General features: G+C 42.4%; 1 protein-coding gene across 1 annotated transcript in view; it reads right to left on the bottom strand.

Annotated features, from left to right (window-relative positions):
* Positions 1-372: 372 nt before the first annotated feature.
* GRB2 (growth factor receptor bound protein 2) overlaps positions 373-20332 on the bottom strand; it is a 49406-nt gene continuing 29446 nt past the window's right edge. The window contains exons 3-6 of the mRNA XM_058038632.1: positions 11136-11233; positions 6588-6710; positions 4101-4269; positions 373-2718 (exon numbers count right to left, since the gene is read on the bottom strand). Coding sequence (XP_057894615.1) covers positions 2533-2718; positions 4101-4269; positions 6588-6710; positions 11136-11233 — 576 coding nt within the window. The 3' untranslated portion in view covers positions 373-2532. The remainder of the gene's footprint in view (positions 2719-4100; positions 4270-6587; positions 6711-11135; positions 11234-20332) is intronic.

The raw sequence follows: 20332 nt of genomic DNA, 5'->3' as shown, positions 1-20332 counted from the left end.
ACTAAGGGCAACTGGTTAAAAACCACTGAAAACTCCCAGGCAGGCCTTTTTCCTATTCTCTGTTACCACTGACTACACCATTCATGCTCACAGGTACTTTCTGACCATTAGCAAAGGCTGAGAAGCTGCAGAGAGCTGCCCACACACTTTTGTTAGCCCAAGAGAGCCGTTCTTCTTCAGGCAACAGAAGTGAAAACAATCTGCAGGGCCCTGATGGAGCAGATTCAAACCACAACAGCCTGAGCCTGGCTGCTGTGCTCACACCAGCCCCAACACCACCTCCCCCTTTTAGCAAAACACTCCAGAAGTGTCTGAACTACAAGCTCAGTCATAGCTCGGTCAGTTGACTGAAATAACAGACAGATGCTCAAGTGAAGAATTCAATGTATATTTATTATTCACAGTTAATTACTATCTACCAAATGCTGCTGCAGAGTTAAAGGATTAAGTACATAGGCCTTTTTTTTATTTAAACACAGAAAATTTTTTTAATATATATACACACACAAGACATATGTCTGCAAGGCTGCATGATATACACCAATTCCAAAATAAGGAAACAATCAAATGGTCCAGGTGTAGAATGCCATAGATTCCTTTTCCAATCACTTTACAAAGTGGGAAGAAAGTGAGTGACAGCTAGCAAGGAGAGGGGGAAAAAGTAATACTCTACAGGGTAGTTCTCTCTTTCATTTGCTGGAAAATCAAAGTGTAAGGCAGAGTTCATCTCAGGAGTAAAACTTTTGTAACACTTACTACAAAAAAAGGCACCCTCCAACAAAAGATTGCCCGTGCTGAGCAGGGCGGGAGGAGATCTCCACTGCAGGTTGGGTGTGTTGGTGGGGTGAAGGGATCCAGCCAAACGGCCACCAAGGGAAAAACAACGCAACTGAAGATTGGCACAGAGAGCGCTGCGGGCTGATTGCTTTCCTTCTGTCCAATTTAATGTCACACAGCTCTGGTGAGGAGCAAAGGGCCACCAGAAACGCCCCGGGGTGCAGGGTGGGGAGAACAGTCACACACAGCCTGCTGTGAACGGGAGCGGGCGGGGAGCTACTTCAACAGGAACACTGACCTGAGGAGGGAGGAGAGACTGGAGAACAGGGATGCCAACTCCACTTCTCAAGAGCAACACGACTGCAAATACTGCCTATCCAGGCCGAGGAGACAGGCTGATCACATGCATCACGTAGAAACATTCACTAAGAGCGTAAAGTTTTTTTTCAAGCACTATTTCTTGAGGTTTCTCTGCATTATGAAGTTTTCCACCAAAGGAATGTACATTTTGTAGGACATCTCAGGGCTATTATTTCCCAAATCCCCCCCTTAACCCTCCCTCCCCAAAATATTCTTCCTCATTTTCCCTCATCAGAACTTTCCCCTTTCTCTTACTTCGAGGCTCCTGGTTGCAGCTCTCCACCTCTAAGCAGCCTAAGTTGCCACTTGATGTCTTGATTTTATTTTCCTTGGAATAAGGGAAGTTGAACAGTAAGACAAATCTGAAGATTAACGCTCCATCTCTGTAGATTTTTCTCAAGTGTCCATTGATAAAACCACCCTCCTTTGCCCCCTTCCCCCATAGTATTTATTTACACATAGGCAGAAAAAAAAATCCTCTGAAAAGCTCTGGACTGTCCTTTTAACTTAAAAAATAATAAAAAAGAAAATAAGGGGAAGGCACTATGGAAAAAATTACAGAATGTGCTCAACCGTACACCTTTAAGAAAAAACAAAAAAGCTGTCAGCACAGCATTAATAGACTTCAGTTGTACGTTGGAGTTTCTCAAAGCAGCTCTGTGACTCAAAAGTAAAAAAGAGAACAAAAAGCCACACAACTCTTCTCCCTTCCTCTGTTTGGAAGCTGCTGAGCTTCAGAAGAAAGTGCCAAAGGAGAAGAGACAATAAAAATTAGATTAACACCTCATCTTTCCCAGGCAAGAAATGCTGAATGTTGAAGGCAAAAGCAGAAACTGATGATTTTTGTTTTTTTTTAAAGGCAGGACTGTGGATTTGGTTCTTCTCTCATGTCCCTTCATGTCAAATGAAGACCGTTTGCAGAGAGAGAAAATACCAGCAGAGTTTCTCCCTTTTCCTTTAACTGCATTGGCTAGGACTTTATATGGCATTAAAACTTCATGCACTGATGGACAGAGGAGGAGGGGGAAACAAGAAGAGTTGTGGTGGTGAGACCTTAAGTGACCTTAAAACACTCATTCTCAACAAGAGTGAATAAAGGGGATAACCCAGGAGCAGCTGAGGAAATTTGTTATTTTCATTTTTTTTTTCTCTCTCTCTCTCTCTCTCCTTTTTTTTTTTCCTTTTTTTTTTTTCCTTTAAGATAAGTTTTGGTGTGTAAGTTGAACTCTTCCCCCCGCCCCTGAAGTTCCGCTCTGAGGGAAGGAGGATCACCTCACGGTGACAGGTGACTCTGGTTTTACCGCCGTGTGATGTTGGGGTCACTGGCTGCAGTTAGGCTCTGTATGTGTATTTACTGTTTCTCTGGTTTCCTTAAATAATCTCTAATATTTCTCTCTAGATGTTCCGGTTCACTGGGGTCACGTAGTTGCGAGGGAACATGCCCGTCTGTCCGCGGCACGCTCCCTTCCACCAGTTGGGGTCAGAATTGTCAAGGACTTGGATAAAGTCTCCACGATGGAAGCCCAGCTCTCCTTCCTCTTGGGGATCAAAATCAAACAGGGCCTGAACGTATGTTGGTTGCTGAAAGGGGAACAAGAAACACACACAGTGAGAATCACCCAGGGCACTCCAGGCACCTGCTCCTGCGGGGCAGAAGCTGTCTTACACTGAAGATTAACAATAAATATTTGGGCTACTCCCTTTTCCTGCAAGCCAGCTCCCAACAGCTGCAACGAGGTGCTAAAATAGTAATGGACAGGCTGTAGAACACCTCAGAAAAAGGTCAAGTTCCTGTGAAACAGCTGAAATAGATGATTTTGATGTTTTTCTAGCACTTTTCACTCTTCACGGCCTATTGTAAATCTGTGTTCTATAGCAATACAGTAATATTGCTGTTTACTCATCCTGTTTTCATAATTGACAGCACAAATATTATTGATCTACACAAAGTTCCTCCTAAAAACTGGATGTTGACATTTTACACATTTTCCTTAACTCTTCTGTCACAGAACATTTTGCCTGGTCAGCAAGTCTTCCTTTCTGATGGAAAAGCTAACAGTTCATTTAAAATACATTTGCAGTCTTAAAATTGTGAGGCCAGGAAGTTCTCTTCATGCTTGTCCTTTTCAGCCAGCTGTTTTCTCCCCCTCTGTTTATCCCTGACCTGACCGTGCAGAGCCAAGTGTTAAGTTCAGACAAACTGTGACAAAGCTGCCAGTGGCACCTGGACAGCTGCACAAATGCCACACCCTTGTCTTCAGGCTAGAAGCAGAATGCCGTACAAGGAAGCAAAAGGATTTACCCAGAACTGACAAAACATGCAGTTACACGAAATACAACACTCTGATTGACCTGGGAAATTGAACAAAACACAGAGCTGGATATACACAAGCTGCTCTGCTGGCACTTCACAACAGTTTCTGGATTCTCTTTACACTGGCTAGATCCAAACAAGAGATTCTCCATATGCTGTAACCACCTCTGCAGGAAAGCCCAGTATCAAAGCCTCACTGAGAGTTGCACTTCTGGCTATGATCAGGTATAAATCAGAACAGAATCGCAGAATTCTTTAGGCTGAAGAAGGCCTAAGATCAGCAAGTTCAACCATAAAGCCATAAGTTCCCTTCCCTTTTAAACTGTGCCCTATAACAGGAGCAAATCCATTTTTAATCCACAGGAATCAAATTATCTTCCTGCAACAGAATCTATAAGCATTAAAACAAGACAAACATTCAAGCAGCAACAATCATTTTGCCTCAACTCCAGGGAGAGCAGGAGTGTTGGTAGGCTTTGCACAAGAATGCAGCTAATTTACCAGTAAAATTTTGACTTCAGGATCTAAAGATACACTTTCACAAGAAAAAAAAATCAGTCAGCTTCTTTCTTACTCCAAAATGCAATCCCACTTCAGACTGTGGTTGCAATTGACTGACCAGGGCACTCTGCAGGGACACTTCTCTTACCTGTGGCACCTGCTCAATGTCCCGGAGAAATATTTGCTGGTTCCTGGAGACAGATGTGGATCTGTGATAATCTACCAGCTCGTTCAAAGAATTGAACTTCACCACCCAAAGGAAATACTTGCCAGCCCCATCTCTAAGCACCTTGAAGTGCTGCACATCATTTCCAAACCTGTGTGGAAAGAATGAAGAACACAGAGCACATTATTAGCCATGGGGAACTCCTTCTGGGATCATCAGCACAGAGTTTGGAACAAGAAGGTCCTTCAGGGCACAGTGAAAACTGTCAATGACACTGGTAACACAGCTGCAAGCCCATAACTGGAATCACACATACTTCTTGATGTATGTTACATATAGCATCACCTGTGTTGATGAAGATGGTGCAGAATCCCAAGGACAAATGTCAGGGACTTTGCAAGGTCACAGCAACACAGCTGCACCCTGGTGCTTTCCACTTCACATCCTCAAACACAGAAGTGCCAGATAAACAGCACAAGCACTTTGGTTTAGCTCTTCACAGTTTGGTTTAGAACTTCACAGCAGTTTCACAGCTGACTCGAGCCTGTGCTACTCTTGCCATGGCCCTCTGCTTCTCAGAGCCCCAGTCCCTCCCTCCCACAGCACCACTGGGGACGTGCTACAATGCAATGCAAAAACACCAGTCCCATTACAGGCAAATTCCTGGGAAAACACTGCCACAGGGAGGGCAGAATTGGCTCCTCTGGCAACCAGAATGGACTTGGGCAAAAGGCTCTCCTATGAAACAAAAGGACCTCTCTGGTCTTTAAAAAAGACCCCAAAACAAAATGCAACAGATAAAAACCCCTCAAACCCCAAAGTGTTCAAAGATTATGCTGCACACATAAACCAGCAACTTCAATTCTGTGTTAACAGACAAATTCAGTGTTTTTTCCGACAAATGATGGCATTTAACTGAAGCTACATTTGCAATGGTTTTACTCTGAATAAAGAGAAACTCTGGACAGATCCACTGGGATTTTCCAGATGAATGGCACATTGGTAATTTTACTTCAGCCTAAAACACTGAAAACAGAAGACAACTGTTCCCATTTGGCATGCACAGCACCTATACCTGAGTGGGGAAAGCAGACACTGCCTTGAAACAACTCCTGGGTGCTGCCTCTGCTCTGCCTTCCTCAACCTCTGAGCTTCTCACCATTCCCAATCCTACAGATCACTGTTTGGGAAAAGGACTTTCCTAAATTATACACACAGGAAAAACCACCCAGCTGAGACATTACCACCAGATGGCAACACCAGGCTGAACAGGCAGGCCCAGCTATGCCATTGTAACTTTCTGTTTCTTAAAGGAATGCACTTTCTGCAGTTGAAGCTTCCATTCATATCTAATATTCCAGCCTGGATGACTCTATCCTAGACAGAAATATAAACATCTCTAAAATCAATGACTTTAATCCAGTTTGCTGGCATGACTCAGTGCTGCTGTACAGAAGGACAAAAATTTGGTTACAAACCAAAGATGACCAAAAAAAAAGAAACAAATCTTGTTGAGATGGATCACTGACAGCCACAGAAAACAGAGCCAGCTGGAATTGCACATGAATAATAAAAATGTCGTAAGGATTCTAAAGAAAATCTTGTTTATTTGTGGTAGAAAAAGGGAAGATTACAGAAAATAATTAAAAAACCAAAAAAGCCAAAATCAACCTGCTGAGGACAGATTCCCTCCCATCCCCATCCTACATTAAATTACTTCACATATCTTTTCAAGTTTCTAATAGCTCTATTTGAGTGACTTCAGATCAGAGAACACAGAATTGCTTGTGTTGGGAATCACCTAAGGACCACCTCATTCCAACCCTCCTCTCAGGGGCAGGGATACCTTCCACTAGACCAGGTTGCTCCAAAGCCCTGTCCAACATGGCATTTAACACTTCCAGGGATGGGGCAGGCACAGATTCTTTAGGCAACCTGTGCCACGGCCTCACCACCGTCAAAGAGAAGAATTTCTTCCTAAGCCACGTGGAATAGACTTGTGAGAGTTCAAATGGATCTCTGGTTTCACAGCTCCATGTCCAGTGCTAGTCAGTGGGAATGTTACCAAGGCTTGTGCCAAGCAGAAAAAAATATACTTGCAAATGTACAACACAGAGGGAAGATGAAGTAATAACTTGCACTGCAGAGGAGGAGTGAAGGAGGATGGGAAGTTGTCCACATTGGGTGCTTTGTGGCTGTAAGAGGGAGGAATGGGATCCACAAAGAGGCCACCAGACACTGCCTGGGCCTGTGTGAGCCACCAGGTCAGTCCCGTGGGCTCACTGCAAAGCAGAGCAAAGATGTTTGTTCTATTAGAGAGGGAATAAATGTCACTAGAACAGGAATGCTATAGGACACCTGTGAGGTTATTCCTGCTCCTCAGGGCTGACAATCACCTGCCCTTTACTCACCCTCCAAAGGAGCAGCAGATGCCTGATTAGCACACAATTGCTCCTGGGCATGACTTACTTGACTGAGAGGGAGAAGTCCCCAGGAGCACTCTCACTCTCCCTGATGAGGAAGGCACCATCATGTCTCTGTTTGCCCAACATTTCTTCAGCCTTCGCTCGGGGAATCTTTCCAAAAAACCACCTGTGTGGGGAGGAAAAGAAAACAGGAGGAAAAGTTAAGAATTTGAATCCATTCATGGAAGAGCCAGAAACACCACAGCTCCAGAAACAAGATGTTGTCTATGCACTGCCCCATCCTGCACACATGGAAAGTGCATTTTGTATCCAAATCAATTTCTTGTCTCTTTCAGATCCGGTGGTAAGGCACATCTACCTCAGCAGAGAGAATCAGTATCTTCATGCAGCAGCTGTTTGCTCCTGCATCCCAGAGTCCAATCTCTGAGCCTACCAGAGTCCTGTGGTCCAAGACAAGTATCATCTGTCAGAAAGCTGAGGCAGGTGCCAGGACAGCACTTACAGACCAAGTGAGTGAGAAAAGTTCCTTCAAGGTCTCTCTGCTCCACTGCAGAGCAGTGCTGAGCTAGGCATGGATTCTGTTCCAGAAAAGATGCTGATGACACTTGTTTCAGGAGCCTCTTTTCTTGCTTTCTCCCACAGGCAGTACAATCCAGTAGCTTTCACAGGAGAGTCACATGAAGGAGCAGCCTCATGAAAACCACATCCAAAATTCTCACCAGCCACAGGCTGACCATGACACCAAGGCTGAACCTACCTCAGGCCACCAGATCGTCAGCACTGACCAACAGACTGGTCACAGGATCCTTGCCCCCATTTACATTTGCATTTCTAGACTAATCCAAGATTAAAGGCAAAGAAGGAATGAGTGGTAGGTCACATGGCATGAGAAAAGCAGAAGCATCTTCACAACTAAAAAGCAGAGCTTTCAGCTCTGAGGAACAGATCACACAGGACAGCAGCACTTATCACACTCACACCCACACCCACGCAGATGACTGACCTTAGAGGAGAGCATTTCGTAACAAGAGCCCCACTCACACAGCCCACTGTCTGCACTGAAGGCTTTGCTGCAGCAACAAGGCAGGAGTTGCAGAATCCTTCTTGAAACAGTCATTCTTAAGAAAAGCTGGAGCTCTTGTGACGTCAAGAAGTCACCAGATCTATCTCTGTAAGGGGAAACTACCTCTAGAGCTGAAGAAGGACTGATTATTCAGTTACCAACCATACTCCACTTGCTTGAAACTCTCGTTGCGTTTTTATCCCCTGGAATAAAAAGAAAAAGCTTCCTCCCTCAACCATCCTATTCCCAGTGGTTAAGAATTTCATGGTATTTTGTACATTCTGGGTGGCTTAGCACCTGTGCTGCTTCTTGGTGCCTGAGGTGAGGTGGTGGCAGATCACCACAGGAGACCCATCTGCCCCTCACTGCACACACTGCTGCCCACAGAAATCAACCAGGAGAAACTATTAAGTGAAACTCCTTCAGAAATCAAAGGTAGTAGTTAATTTCCTGGGCTTTTGGCACTACTGTCAGAAAGACAAAAAAGACCTGAATATTCTCTCTGCCAAATGCTGCTTGAAGCAAGCTTTATATTATGATTTTAGATATCTCGCCATATTTCTTGTTTACAAAGTGTCTTAATCCTGTTTAGTTCTCAAATAATTCTCAATTACTCGTGTGACAGTTTCATCTTAAACACAAACAAAAACAACTTCACCTTTCTCTATAAAGTAATAAGGAAAGCCTGAAAGAGCTTAATAGAATCCTTCCTGAAGCCTCCACAGTTCACCTGTTTTCTCCCTAAATTTTACTGAATCACAAAGAAGAAGTGTACTATTCTTTTAAATGAAATAACACTTTCAAAGTGACAATGGCAAGCTATGTAAGTTTTGTGCTGCTAGCTGCTTCTAAGGCACTTCAAATAGAAAAACTAAAAATCTTTCACAATTCTTAAGCTTCCTTGTAGTTTTGTAGCTTTACTACCACATTAGCCAGAGAAAAAGAACCTGAATTAAATGAACAGAAAACTCCAGAGATGAAACAAAGTTATTCTGCAGGACTACTGTCTACTAAAGAACACAGCTGTACAGCAGCAGAAGTGTTGTGCACATATGTTTGCTACAGAATGTCTGAAAAAATTAACAAACACCACAGCATGTCAAAAATCACTTGTGGAGAATTCAGCAAAGTAACAATGACATTCCCACAACTTTTCTTCTGCAGGGTAAGCCTGATAATCAAGGCTTGACTCTAACAAGCTCTGTAATGCAGGTGAAACTCATCCTGCCAGCACTGCAGAAGCAAAGCAGGCATTCCTGCTGATGCTGCACAGCCAGAGGGAGCTGCCCTGATTGTACAGCACAGTTCCCATTGCTTCCAGCCTCCCCTCCATCGGCACTTTGGCAATTCCTTCGGCTCCACTTCGCACAATCATCTCACTTGGCCGAGCTCCTCCACAGAAATTACAATGCTGCAAAGTGAGACTTCAGCAATATCCCCAGGACAGGCTGATAACAAACACAAAGACCTGAGATAGCCTGGATCAGATCCATGCTGTGTTTCATAAACACCAAAGTCTTCTCCTGCCCCCTTCCAGAGCAAGGTGCTGCTGTGACTTCACCATAACTTCCCTGCCCAGAGCTTCCTGTAGCTCTTCTCTGTCCTGCCTACCTCTGCTCAGTCTTTGCTTTGTTAATTGAGGTGGTAATTCAGATTAACCCTTCAGGTTAATCCTTAGGTAAGTCTGGTCACCGAAAAGTGCCACATTTTCCTTTCAGCTTCATTTGCTGGGAGTTACAAAGTGATCTGTAAGATTTGCAAAATACAAGTAAGGAGAAACATGGCATTTAATACCAGCTGTGCAGCTGGAAGATTTAAGTTCTGGATCCTAGGACAGGATTTAAAGCCATATTCAGTTGCTTTCTTTCCAAAACCTCTTGAAAACAATTTGATGATACTGTGAGTAAAGGAACATTCTCTTTCTCACTGCTCAGCTGCCTGCAGTTTGCTTTTTGTATGACCTGTATGACTAGAGAGGTCTGCAATACAGCTAAGCCAACATTATGCTATAAAAACTTTTGCATCATTTCCCAGGGTTGTTAAAATACAGTAGTTAAGACTCTCAGCATTGCTGACACATGACACTGCCTCCATCCAGATGCCATCAGCAGTTTAAAACATCTTCAGATAAAATCAAATTAACTATGCTTAAAAACCACTACCAAATTCACCCACTTGCAGGCTCAAATATTGTCCATTCCCTTTTGATACAGAGAAGGTGAAAAACTGACAGCTCTATTCCTCTAAAACAAAACTCCATGGAAGATCACAGAATACACTGATCATCACAGGAGACATCACTGCAGGATAACTCAAATGCCTGGAAAATTGTCATGAGAAGCTACAAGCATCAAATCAATATGAGAGACATTGCAATGTAGATTGGTGATCCTCAGTGGACTGGTACAATCAGGATAAACCAGACATACTACTACAGAAAACAAGGCTTTAAAAACGTTCAGAATTTTCTTGTGTGTCCTTGCTTCACTTCCCACTTGGCTGCCCTAAAGTAAGACACTTCTTCTTCCTTCTTGGGGCCAGGCCCTCAGAAGCTTCCTTCTGCTATTTCAAAAGGGCCTTTAGAAAAATAATTCTTGATTGCATTTAACTGCAATATCTTCATTATATAATGACAGTCAACACTTACATTAATCATCAGCTTTTGTGAGCAAATGAAACACTACAGCTTCTTGTAAAACCCATGATTACAGGTTTTGCTTCTCCCTCCTAAACCTCCCTTTGAATCTGTTACCCAGAGCTTGCTGTTCTTGTTCAGATGTTGCAGGATCTCAAAGGTTGGAGAAGCAAAGTTTAGCAGAAGACAGCAGAAACACATGAACTGACACAAAGAAAATACCCAATCACGAAATGCTTCAGTTTTCACAGGCTGGATTCATTACACCTAGGGGGAAAGGTTTGAAGTAGTTACTCAAACACAGCTCTTTGGAGCAGCAGTTCAAGGCAACAATACTTGTGTGACAGCACTTTGAGGTCAGCCTGTTTTGTGAGGAAGGTGTTGGACCAGATGACTGTTACAGGTCCTGTCCAACTTTAACAATTCTGTGATTCTATACTCAGGATGTGACAGACATACTACAAGCTCAGCTCCAAATACCCTTCACCTTTTGCAGAGCTGTGAATGCCATGATTTTTACTTTTAGCTGCTCAGTAAGTAAAATTGAGAATCATCACAAGAACACAAACACTTTTCCTGGGGCAGTGGTAGTACAAACTCACTACTCAAGGATTTTCTGCTGGTTTATGGCTGCTAACTTCAAGATTGCTCTGTCTGACTGTAAAAACCACCAGAGCAAGCACCAGAAAAGCCTCCCAAAACACCCTGCCATGCAGCTGCTGTGGGAGGAGTTAAAGCAAACACTACAGCCAGAGACACACAACTCACCAGCCATCCTTTATCTGTCTGTACATTTGAGTGGATCAGGTAAAATTTTAGCAGAAAACCATCCTTCTGTCTGTGAGGATGCCCAGAGTAAGAGCAGGAGAGCCCATCCCAAAAGCTCTACTTACGGATGGGGTTTCATTTCTATGTAGTTCTTGGGAATGAAGCCATCTTTTCCATTGAGTTCTGCCTTGTACCAGTTCTGATCGCATTCTTCATTCAAAACCTGAAGAAAGGAAGGAAACAAAAATTAAGCTTGAGATACATTCAAGATACAAGCAAGACTGATGAAGGCACCAGGTTAATTCTTCCCATTTGCGTTGAGCAGTTTTTACATTAATAAAGTTAAACACATTCAAACAGCAAATGTAGATGAACAAAGTTCCTTCTTTTTATTTTTGAAGGGGATGCTTTTCTTGCTGTAATTTTTGAACATGAATGAAAGATCACAAGAGAGGAGCCACATAAAAAGGTAGTTTTAAAAAGCACAAATTGATATTTCAAAGCATACTTGCTCTAAAAACTTTGATGCTTTATTTTTCATTGAATTTCTGTCAACTGGTATGCTGCAACAGGCAAGCCTGGTGCACTGACTGAAAGCAGCCCCTCCAATATTTTATTATGTTCTGTAAATAAAACCATGCTACTGTTTGAAACTACCTCTCCTGAAGATGATTTTTTGTTTGTCAACACAAAAAAAAAAAGCCTCAAGTCACAAAAGTATCACATGATTAGCATTGCCTGAACGCAGGAAAATGAGGAAATACAAAGAGAAAGAAACACGAAGGCAGATCCAGAGATCACATACTACACACACAGAGTTATGGAGAATATATCCAACAAACCCTCAAACTAACTCTTTTGCTATGCCATTATGTTTCTTTATTTCAAGGGTGGTGAGAGGAAATTAAAAAAAAAAAGGAAAAAGTAAAAGTAAAACCAGACAAAAATTTGCAAGTGCATGTCTCATTCTTACAGCTGACTGGAGTGCATCAGAAAATTAAACTCTAAAGATCAGTGCTTGCTGCCTTTCAAAACTGACATACCAACACCCTAGATCTGCCTCACTACTGACTGTTATGTATGACAGAGTAAAACCTCAAAACCTACTGAAATGAAATGTGGCAAATCAAAGAGTGCAAAATATGAGCTTCCTCAGCAAATTACAGGGGCTAATAGTTACCTGGATGTTCCTCCACTCCAAGGGAAGAGGCTGGTGGGATGTACATTCCCTGGGTGCCAGCACTTCCACTGGGGAGCTAGCACAGCAGCAGGGCCACATCTACACAACTCAGGTGAGCAAAGACACCCGTCTTTAAGGCCCATTTCTGGATTTTTTTAGCTGAAGAGGCTTTAACTCTGAAAAGATCCTTACATGTGGATGAAACATTCAAGCTGTCTTTTGTGCAGTTACTACTTTGGGCTTCCATGCATTTATGGACAAGCACTGTGCCAGCATGCACAGCAGAGCTCAGTCTTTTAGCTGGCACCATCTGAGCACAGGTCATGAGCAGTTCAAGCATGGCTCTGTTCCAGCTCTGAGGTGAGAGCTCACACATGGAGAGCTGCCCTGGATCAGCTGATGTCTGCTGGTCTGCCTCGGAGCTGTGGGACAGCAGCCTGGCCAGGGACTGATTCCTCAGCATCAGATACAGGGAGAGACACCAGCAGGAGTTCTGGGAGACTGAACAGGGATGACCGAGATCAAAAACAGGAGTGTAAAAGTGAATTGTGCGGAGACCAGAGAGGGCATGAGCTGAAGCCCAGATCTGTAACTCAGTCATGTAAAGATTTCAGCACATAGCTTCCAAGAATCAGTCATTTGGGGCTGTTCTGTACCTCAAGCTGCCTTCACTAAAGTCCTGCACAATAGAACACAACTCAAACACAACATATTTTAATATGATTTCTAATAAACACAAGAGCATGCATTCCTTTATCAGAGATGTCTCCCATGAGCTTTGATAAGCTCATGTTTATCATGCTACAGACTTGTTTCATCACCATTCAGAGAACAGTTAAAGGATCTGGCAGTCTGTTCTTTTCCCAGAAAGAATGGGTAAATTGTAGTTTCACCTGAAGGACAGTACCACAGATTTGGGGATTCGGCTGTAGGTATTAAAAAGTTATCATTAATTCTAACGCCCAAATGTAAATTATTTTAATGAGTTTTATCTTGCTCTGAAGATATGCTAATAGATTTGGAGGAGCCAAATCACATCGGGCTTGAGGTACTCATTAATGCCTGGCCTGAAGCCAAATGCCAGCGAGGGAGCAGTGCTGAGGGATGCATTAAAGCTTTGTGACCAGAATAAAAAATAGCTGATTAAAGGCAGGGTAAGATAACTGCCTACATATCTGTACATCCAACCTGTTCAGGGGACTTGTGCTGAGGTGATGAGCCCTCCACAGCTCCCCATGAGCGGCTGGGTTGCTCCCAAGACCTTTTCCTGCCTGACACCCCCAGGCTGACGCTATCTGCAGCACGTTGTCCTTTCTAGGATCACTTTAACGAGCTGTCACAGCTCCATCCACACCCTGGCAGGCAGCCAGGGATCCCTGCCCTGTGCTGGAGACCAGAGAGCTCATGCACAGAACTCACCCTGTGAACACCCCTGGGTTCCCCTTTCTGCCTCTTCCAGAGAGAACAGAACACTCTGTTTGCTCTCCAGAGCTCCATGTTCCCGTATCATTTCAGCACGAGTCATCTCCACAACACAGATCTGCAAAACCATTTCTTGTGACAGGGTCAGACACCCCTGGAGCTGCCCCCAGCTCAGCCAAGCAAAACTGACTTGGACTGAAGTGCCTTAAATTCAGGACAACTTTGCAGTCACATGCACAAGGCTGGAATTCTGGTAGTTCTTAGGAAGTTATGGAGCTATTATCATGAAAACTGCAGAAGAGTCCTGTAAAATTTCAGCTTTCAAAAAAAATTATGCCACTAAACATTCTTTAGTGAAATGTAACTAAAAACTCAGGAACACATAGGAATCTTGTGCATTAATGTATCTGTCTTTGATGTTTACATCTGACACTGCTCTCTGATTATAAATCATAAATCCACTGAAATGAAAGAACTGACTTTAAGTAATTAAACCATTTTACTGCAAAATGTTTTATGAAAAGAACCCAGTAAATCCATCTATTCTATATCTCAAGTGACTTCCAGATAATAAATCATATTAAAATTTATCATCTGGATATTAAAACACAGTGCAATGACTCTAAGAAAAATAATTATTCTTAACTGAATTACAGTAAGATTTACTTGGATTTACCAAAGCTACAAAATTTAATCTAAGTATCACATGCATCACCAGATTTTGCTCTGAATAATTTGCTAAGTACAAAACAAAACCACAACTAAATTAAGTAACAAAATGAAACTTTAAGGATTCACTACTCCAAACTGGACAGCCTTCAACATCTACAAAAAATCTGAAGCACTTTTTCAGATCAACTGTTCAAAACTGCTGCTCTTTGGGTAGGTCAAAACCTAAAGCATTCCTCTGCATCCAATCCCACGGCTGCCATAGATCCAACCAGGTCTATGCCAGAGTGACTCTTCCTTTCACACTGGGGCATCTGTGGCTGAGAGGAGGAAGGAGGAAGGATATTTTTATCCCTCCATTTGAAGCCATGCTGCCATGTGATGTCCTCAGCCACAGTCAGCCCTGCTTTACAGTAAGAGTGGCTCAACTGCACCCGGCAGTTTCCCAGTTTGATGACAGCTCTTATCAACAAAAGCCCATCTGTTCCCATGGAAATGGGCAAGAGGCACCGCAGAAGAGTTGCAGCAAGGCAGTTCCCAAGTTCCAGCTAGAACAGTCCACACAGAGCAACCATCCCCAGCCATGCTCAATTCCATACCTAGAGAGTATTTCCAAGCACACCCTTGGGAATTGTAAACAGCCTCAAACCTCTCAAAATCAAACCACTGTCAGGAACACAAGGCACTAAACTGGAACATAACAAGCAGATCTGGCTCAGCTCTCAAGCTGACACCCATATGCTAACATGAAACTAAATATAATGCCTTGAATATTATGTGCTGTGAATTTAGCCAAACTAATCAGCATGCTTCAGTTTTGGAGAGATAATCCCCAAAAAATGTATTCAGAGAGGGCTCTGAGTTTTGGCTGAAACTCCTCTTTGCCCTGAACTCCAAGGTTTTGGGACTCTTACCATGCTAACTGAAACAGAAAGTGCAACACAACTGCTGCAGCAGCACCTGTTATTCCCAAAGTAGTTTCTCTCCTCCACTAAGTCACACTGACAATGCCACAAAGAAAACAAAGCAGTACATTAAAAACATTCCCAAAGTCTAAAAAATCCAAGGAAAGCACTCATGACACTCAAACTAGGGCAGGAAACAAAATTTATTAAGTGAACAAATGTTTCAAAGGGAGCACTTCTGCAAATGAATTTGTAAGCCTGGAAATTACTCGTCCCAGGGTGGAACGGCCCTTGGCAGCAGGGCTCTTACCCTCAGAGAGGGTGTTAAAGCAGAGGTGCTTTAACACTGCTTTTTATTTCAGAGAAAAACAGCTCCTTTTCTGCTCTGAGAGTTACAAACTAGATATAAACCAGCAAGTAAAAACTGCTTCAAGGGAAGCTGTCTGGATTCAACAAAGCAAGCTCACCACAGCCCAACAGAAAAGATTTTTGTTCTCTGTGTAATAAATACATAGTGTGACACTGGCTTTCACAAATGTTGAATGTAAAAAGTTCTGTTATATAAAAATTTTGTAATGTTGAAAGTTGATCTCTGACCATCAGAAGGGTTTGAGCAGGAAGGACTGCACAAGGGTTGTCACAGTGTGAGTCCTGTGCCTCTGGCTGCAGCTAAGCACACAGTGCTCTCCCTTTTGCTTATTCAGTCCCTTCTTGTGGTTCAATAAACCTTTTAAAATTTTTAGAAGTGAGGTGTTGTTTCTCACATTTGCAAATTTACTGTAATGGCACCACAGGACATTCAAATTCATTTCTTCAGGGTTTGGCAAAGACAACCCAAGAGGTGGCCTGGTCACCTGCAGCTCCTGTCTCATCCTGGTATTGAACAAATGAATCCTGCCTGTGCCTGTGAGGCAGGATGGCATCTTAAGGAAACCTGGGGAAATCTGCCCATCCAAATGACACTGTGACTCAGACTAGAGCAAATCAGTTTTGTTTTCTTGATTTACTCATCACACAGAGAACAGTTAATTTTAACTGCAAACTTTCAATGCATAAAGATACACTGGACAATTAGGGTGACTCAAGAGCACGTAACTGCTGAAATATTTTAGGCTTTTCCTTAAATTCAATTTATCATGATAACACATAGGAAAAGCAAAATATCCACATTTTTCAGAACAAAGCCTACAGTATCATGTTTGGACATCCTTTAAGGCTGTGAATACTTGTTCTCTAGGTAGATGTAAAAAGCTCTGGAAATGCTTAACAACCACTGAGCAAATATTAACGAAAACAGCCAGAGAAAGATTGTTCCTTAAATTGCACTTAACTACCAAGCAGTACAATATAATACTTAAATAATGGATGTAGATTGCTCTATAATGCAGTAATGTGTTATGGATACAGGTTTTTATTCTCCCTCTCCTCAATTCCCATTATCACTATAGAAACACTTCTTCCACCCACAGCTTTTTAAAGGCACAAGAAGAGCACAAAAAACCCAAAAAACTCAAAATAATTCGGAAAGTCTCTCCACCACAATGAAGTCCAGGGGTCTTTCTTCCCCATGCCTCAGTGGTGCTTTTGTCAGAAGTCTTATCTGAAGTGACACTGCTGCTTCAACACACACAGACTTTTACCACAACAGCTGGAAGCAGAGTCCAGGAGAGGAAATTCTGAATCTTCTCAAAGCAGAAGGCTGGTGTCTGGGTTACCAACTGCTGGCTTTAGTTTCTTTGCAAAGAAATTATGTCTAAGTTATTTCCATTCATCTTGAAGGAACATGGAAACTCCTCCAAAGTAAAATACGTTACAAAGTTGAGACAACAAACTAACAATAAAGTCACAGGACAAGGCCACTCCAGGATCTAAGCTTCCCTCTTCAAACCTGAAATAATATTGCCCTCCATATCTGCTGCACAAAACTACTCACAGCTGGAGGTTTGTGCAATATTAACATTTACAGATAAAGTCAGAATTACCCTAAACTTCTGAAAGGGTTAATGGGGAGAAGTAGCTGGGTAAGATTACAGGAAATGATGTTATTTTTAACTGCATGAGATAAAGACAAGTTGTCACTGCAATTCCATGCAATATTTCACCATGCCAAACTCAAATCCATAGGAGCACTGAATAAAGTCATCAAGAAATCCACAGTTGCACTGACTGGCAAGCACAGTAAAATCTGCTGTAACAAAGAAAATTCCAAAGAGAGGACTGGAGCAAGGAATTAGCATTCAACCTTTTACAAAATCACCTATATTTTCTTGTAGGTAACACAAGAATACTTGAAACAACTTTATGTTAGCTGAGGCACAGTCAAGTCTAGCCACAAGGACAGAACTCAGCACAGAATAACTCACCCTGCCTCCCAGGCCTTGCCAGTCTGGTACTACCATGTTCCCTCTGGCAAAAGTCTTCAACTGTGAAGAGTTTTTTATTAAGGATAATAGGAAAAAGAGAAGTTCTAGACAACAATTCTCTTTCCCTATGGTTCACTTTTTTGGTTCATGTAGCACAAAGATGGAAGGAAAAAGCCCAGTATTTTAAAGTATACTGCAGTGAGCCACAAAATATCTAATGGAGATCCTGAAAGGAGACAATCAAGTTCAAGAAACTTTGTTACAGGTCTTGCATTTCTTCTGTGTAGGAAACTTCCACTAGCACAAACAAATGGAGGTAAAATGATAACAAACATGCCAGTTCTGCCTCTGCTCTTGTGGTGGATGGAGAGATGTCAGCCCCAGTGACTACAGGATTCCCTTCAGGTTAGTCCTCCCACTACTACCACCCGGATAAAGGTTAAGCTGTAGATACCACAAATAATCTGTTTTCAAAAAGGTTGATGGAAAATCTCCCTAACAGGAAGCATGGCAGCTTGAAGCAAAAAAATCACTATTAATGATTTTACAACTCAAATAAAAATAGCTTTACAGAGCTTGAAGTAGCTACAGCTACATTCTAATTAGGCTTTCCACATCTCAAAGACCCCCAAGTGCTTCTGAATCAGCAGGGACTCAGAAATGGGATTCATTTTATGTTCAGCAACTTTTATGGTACTTAAACACTAATTCTGACAAACTTCATAATGTAAGGGCTACTTCAACAATTGATGCTGCAATGCACAGTCTCATTCCAGTGCCTGATCAAAATGGAGTGCAAACCAGTAAAAAGCTTGTTAGCACAGCTTGAGCTCCACAGCTTGGCCTGAATATGTGGAGGGCAGAATGCTCAGGGATTCACAAGAGCAGTTTCTTAAAAAGAGGAAGGGGAGTGTTGTTTTTCCCCCAAAGACCACGGGTTAGTTTACAGTGAGTAAAGACCAGGACAGGCGCCTTTCTAACGAGCTGTAGTGCTCAGGATGTTATCAGGAAACAGAAGACAAAACATCCTTCCTTAATCTCAAACCCAATCCACACCAAATTTGGAAGCCCTGAAGAGCACAGCATTTGGTCAGTTTTCTGTTGTGCAGTGTGGATTAATTCACTCAGGTATTAGCAGGGCTGGGCATTTGCTTGTGAATGAGTTATTCACTGAGGTTTTATTTAGCATTGCTTAATTTAGGATTAAACAGGGTCCCAGCAAAACCACCTGTGGTGAAGCACAAACTGAAGAACAGGTCATGTACTGAAGCTAGAGAGCTCTATGCAATCCTCCCTCTTTTTTCCTGAGGAAAGAAAACAGCCTTGAATTCTGAGTACAAACCTGCTCTATTTGGGAAAGGTTCAAAATCCAAAACCAGACTCCAAAACAACCCAAGTGCACATATGCATATGTCTACATAAATATCAGAGCACACACTGCCTTAAGCCCATAAAATAAAGCCTCAATTTTGAGAAGAAAATTTTTGAAAGAAGTCTTTTTACCTACAGGTCAGAGTAAGGTCTCCTGGTTTCTATTCCTGTATCTGCTGCAAACACCAGTGCTATAAATTCCAGGTCATCTTACAAGGGCTGTTTCAAACTGCAACTTCAAGTTTAGAACATGGACACCAAGCATAAAACACATCTGTTATCATGTGCTCTAGACTATCTATCCAAGTACAGCCCACTACAACCTTTCAGTCCTGGAATGAAATTGTGAAGCTTTTGTAAGAGCTCTTGGCATAAACTCTGAGGGATGAAGGCTGAAAGTCACTAGCAGAAAAATAATAAAAAAGAGCTACTAAACATTCCAATGAGAATGTTTCAGAATTGTTTTCAAGCTTAACAGAAAACAGCAGAAATAGCAGTGCGTTTGTGGCAGTTTGCAAAGCATGTCCAAATTATACATTTCTTACTTTCTGCACTTCTCTCATTGTGCTGGCTCCATTGTAAGCCAGGACTTGATAGTGTGTCTCAAAAACTGGAAAAGGTAATGAAGAACAACAAGCAATCATAGCATGTGTTTGTCCTTTTAGAGCTTTACAACACAAATGAAGCTGGTCACTACAGTAAAACTGAAAATACCCTGGGGAAATACACATGCCTGACAGCCCATAGGTCGGACATTCAAAGCTTGCAAAATCCATTCTGTAACCTGCTTTGCATAACAATTTTATTTGAACACCCAGCAGCTCCTACTTCTATTTGCATGTGTCCTACTTGTCCTGCTATCTCCCACTAAAATGAAAATGCAGCGCTGGAGAATGTATTTCTCCCCATCTCAGGAGGAAGGAGATACACCTGTCCCAGAGACAGTGCCTCTGTTTTTATAAAGCAGAGGCAGCACCAGAAGGCAGAGCTTCTGTCTGGCTGTCCCACACATTCTCTTAGAACCTACCACAGTCAAGGACCAAAACATTCACTGGAGGACAAGGGAAGGCATGAAGCACAGGATAGTGCACCACAAACAACCAGCCCTCGATCACCTCATGCTTGGTACCCCAAACCTCTACAGATATAAAATTCTCAAAATTCCTCCATCAAGAATGAAATAGAAAAAATGCTGAAATTAGGACAGCTGTCCTTTCTGTTCTAAATAGAGGGTGTGTACCATTGCCTCTGCTACACTTCACTGCCCAAGGAACCACCAGACCTAACACTCCACTCCAGCACTTTCACTTTTAATTACTGCTTTCCCTAGCACAGAAACTCAACAATTTACATATCACTTTTAGCCAGACAGGAATAGTTATTAGTGGAGTGACATCCAGCAACTGCTTCAT

Source organism: Melospiza georgiana, chromosome 21 (genome assembly GCF_028018845.1).
Source record: "Melospiza georgiana isolate bMelGeo1 chromosome 21, bMelGeo1.pri, whole genome shotgun sequence".
Lineage (NCBI taxonomy): Eukaryota > Metazoa > Chordata > Aves > Passeriformes > Passerellidae > Melospiza > Melospiza georgiana.
The sequence above is the reverse complement of the archived record's forward strand: the minus strand, read 5'-3'. Positions and strand labels throughout refer to the sequence as shown.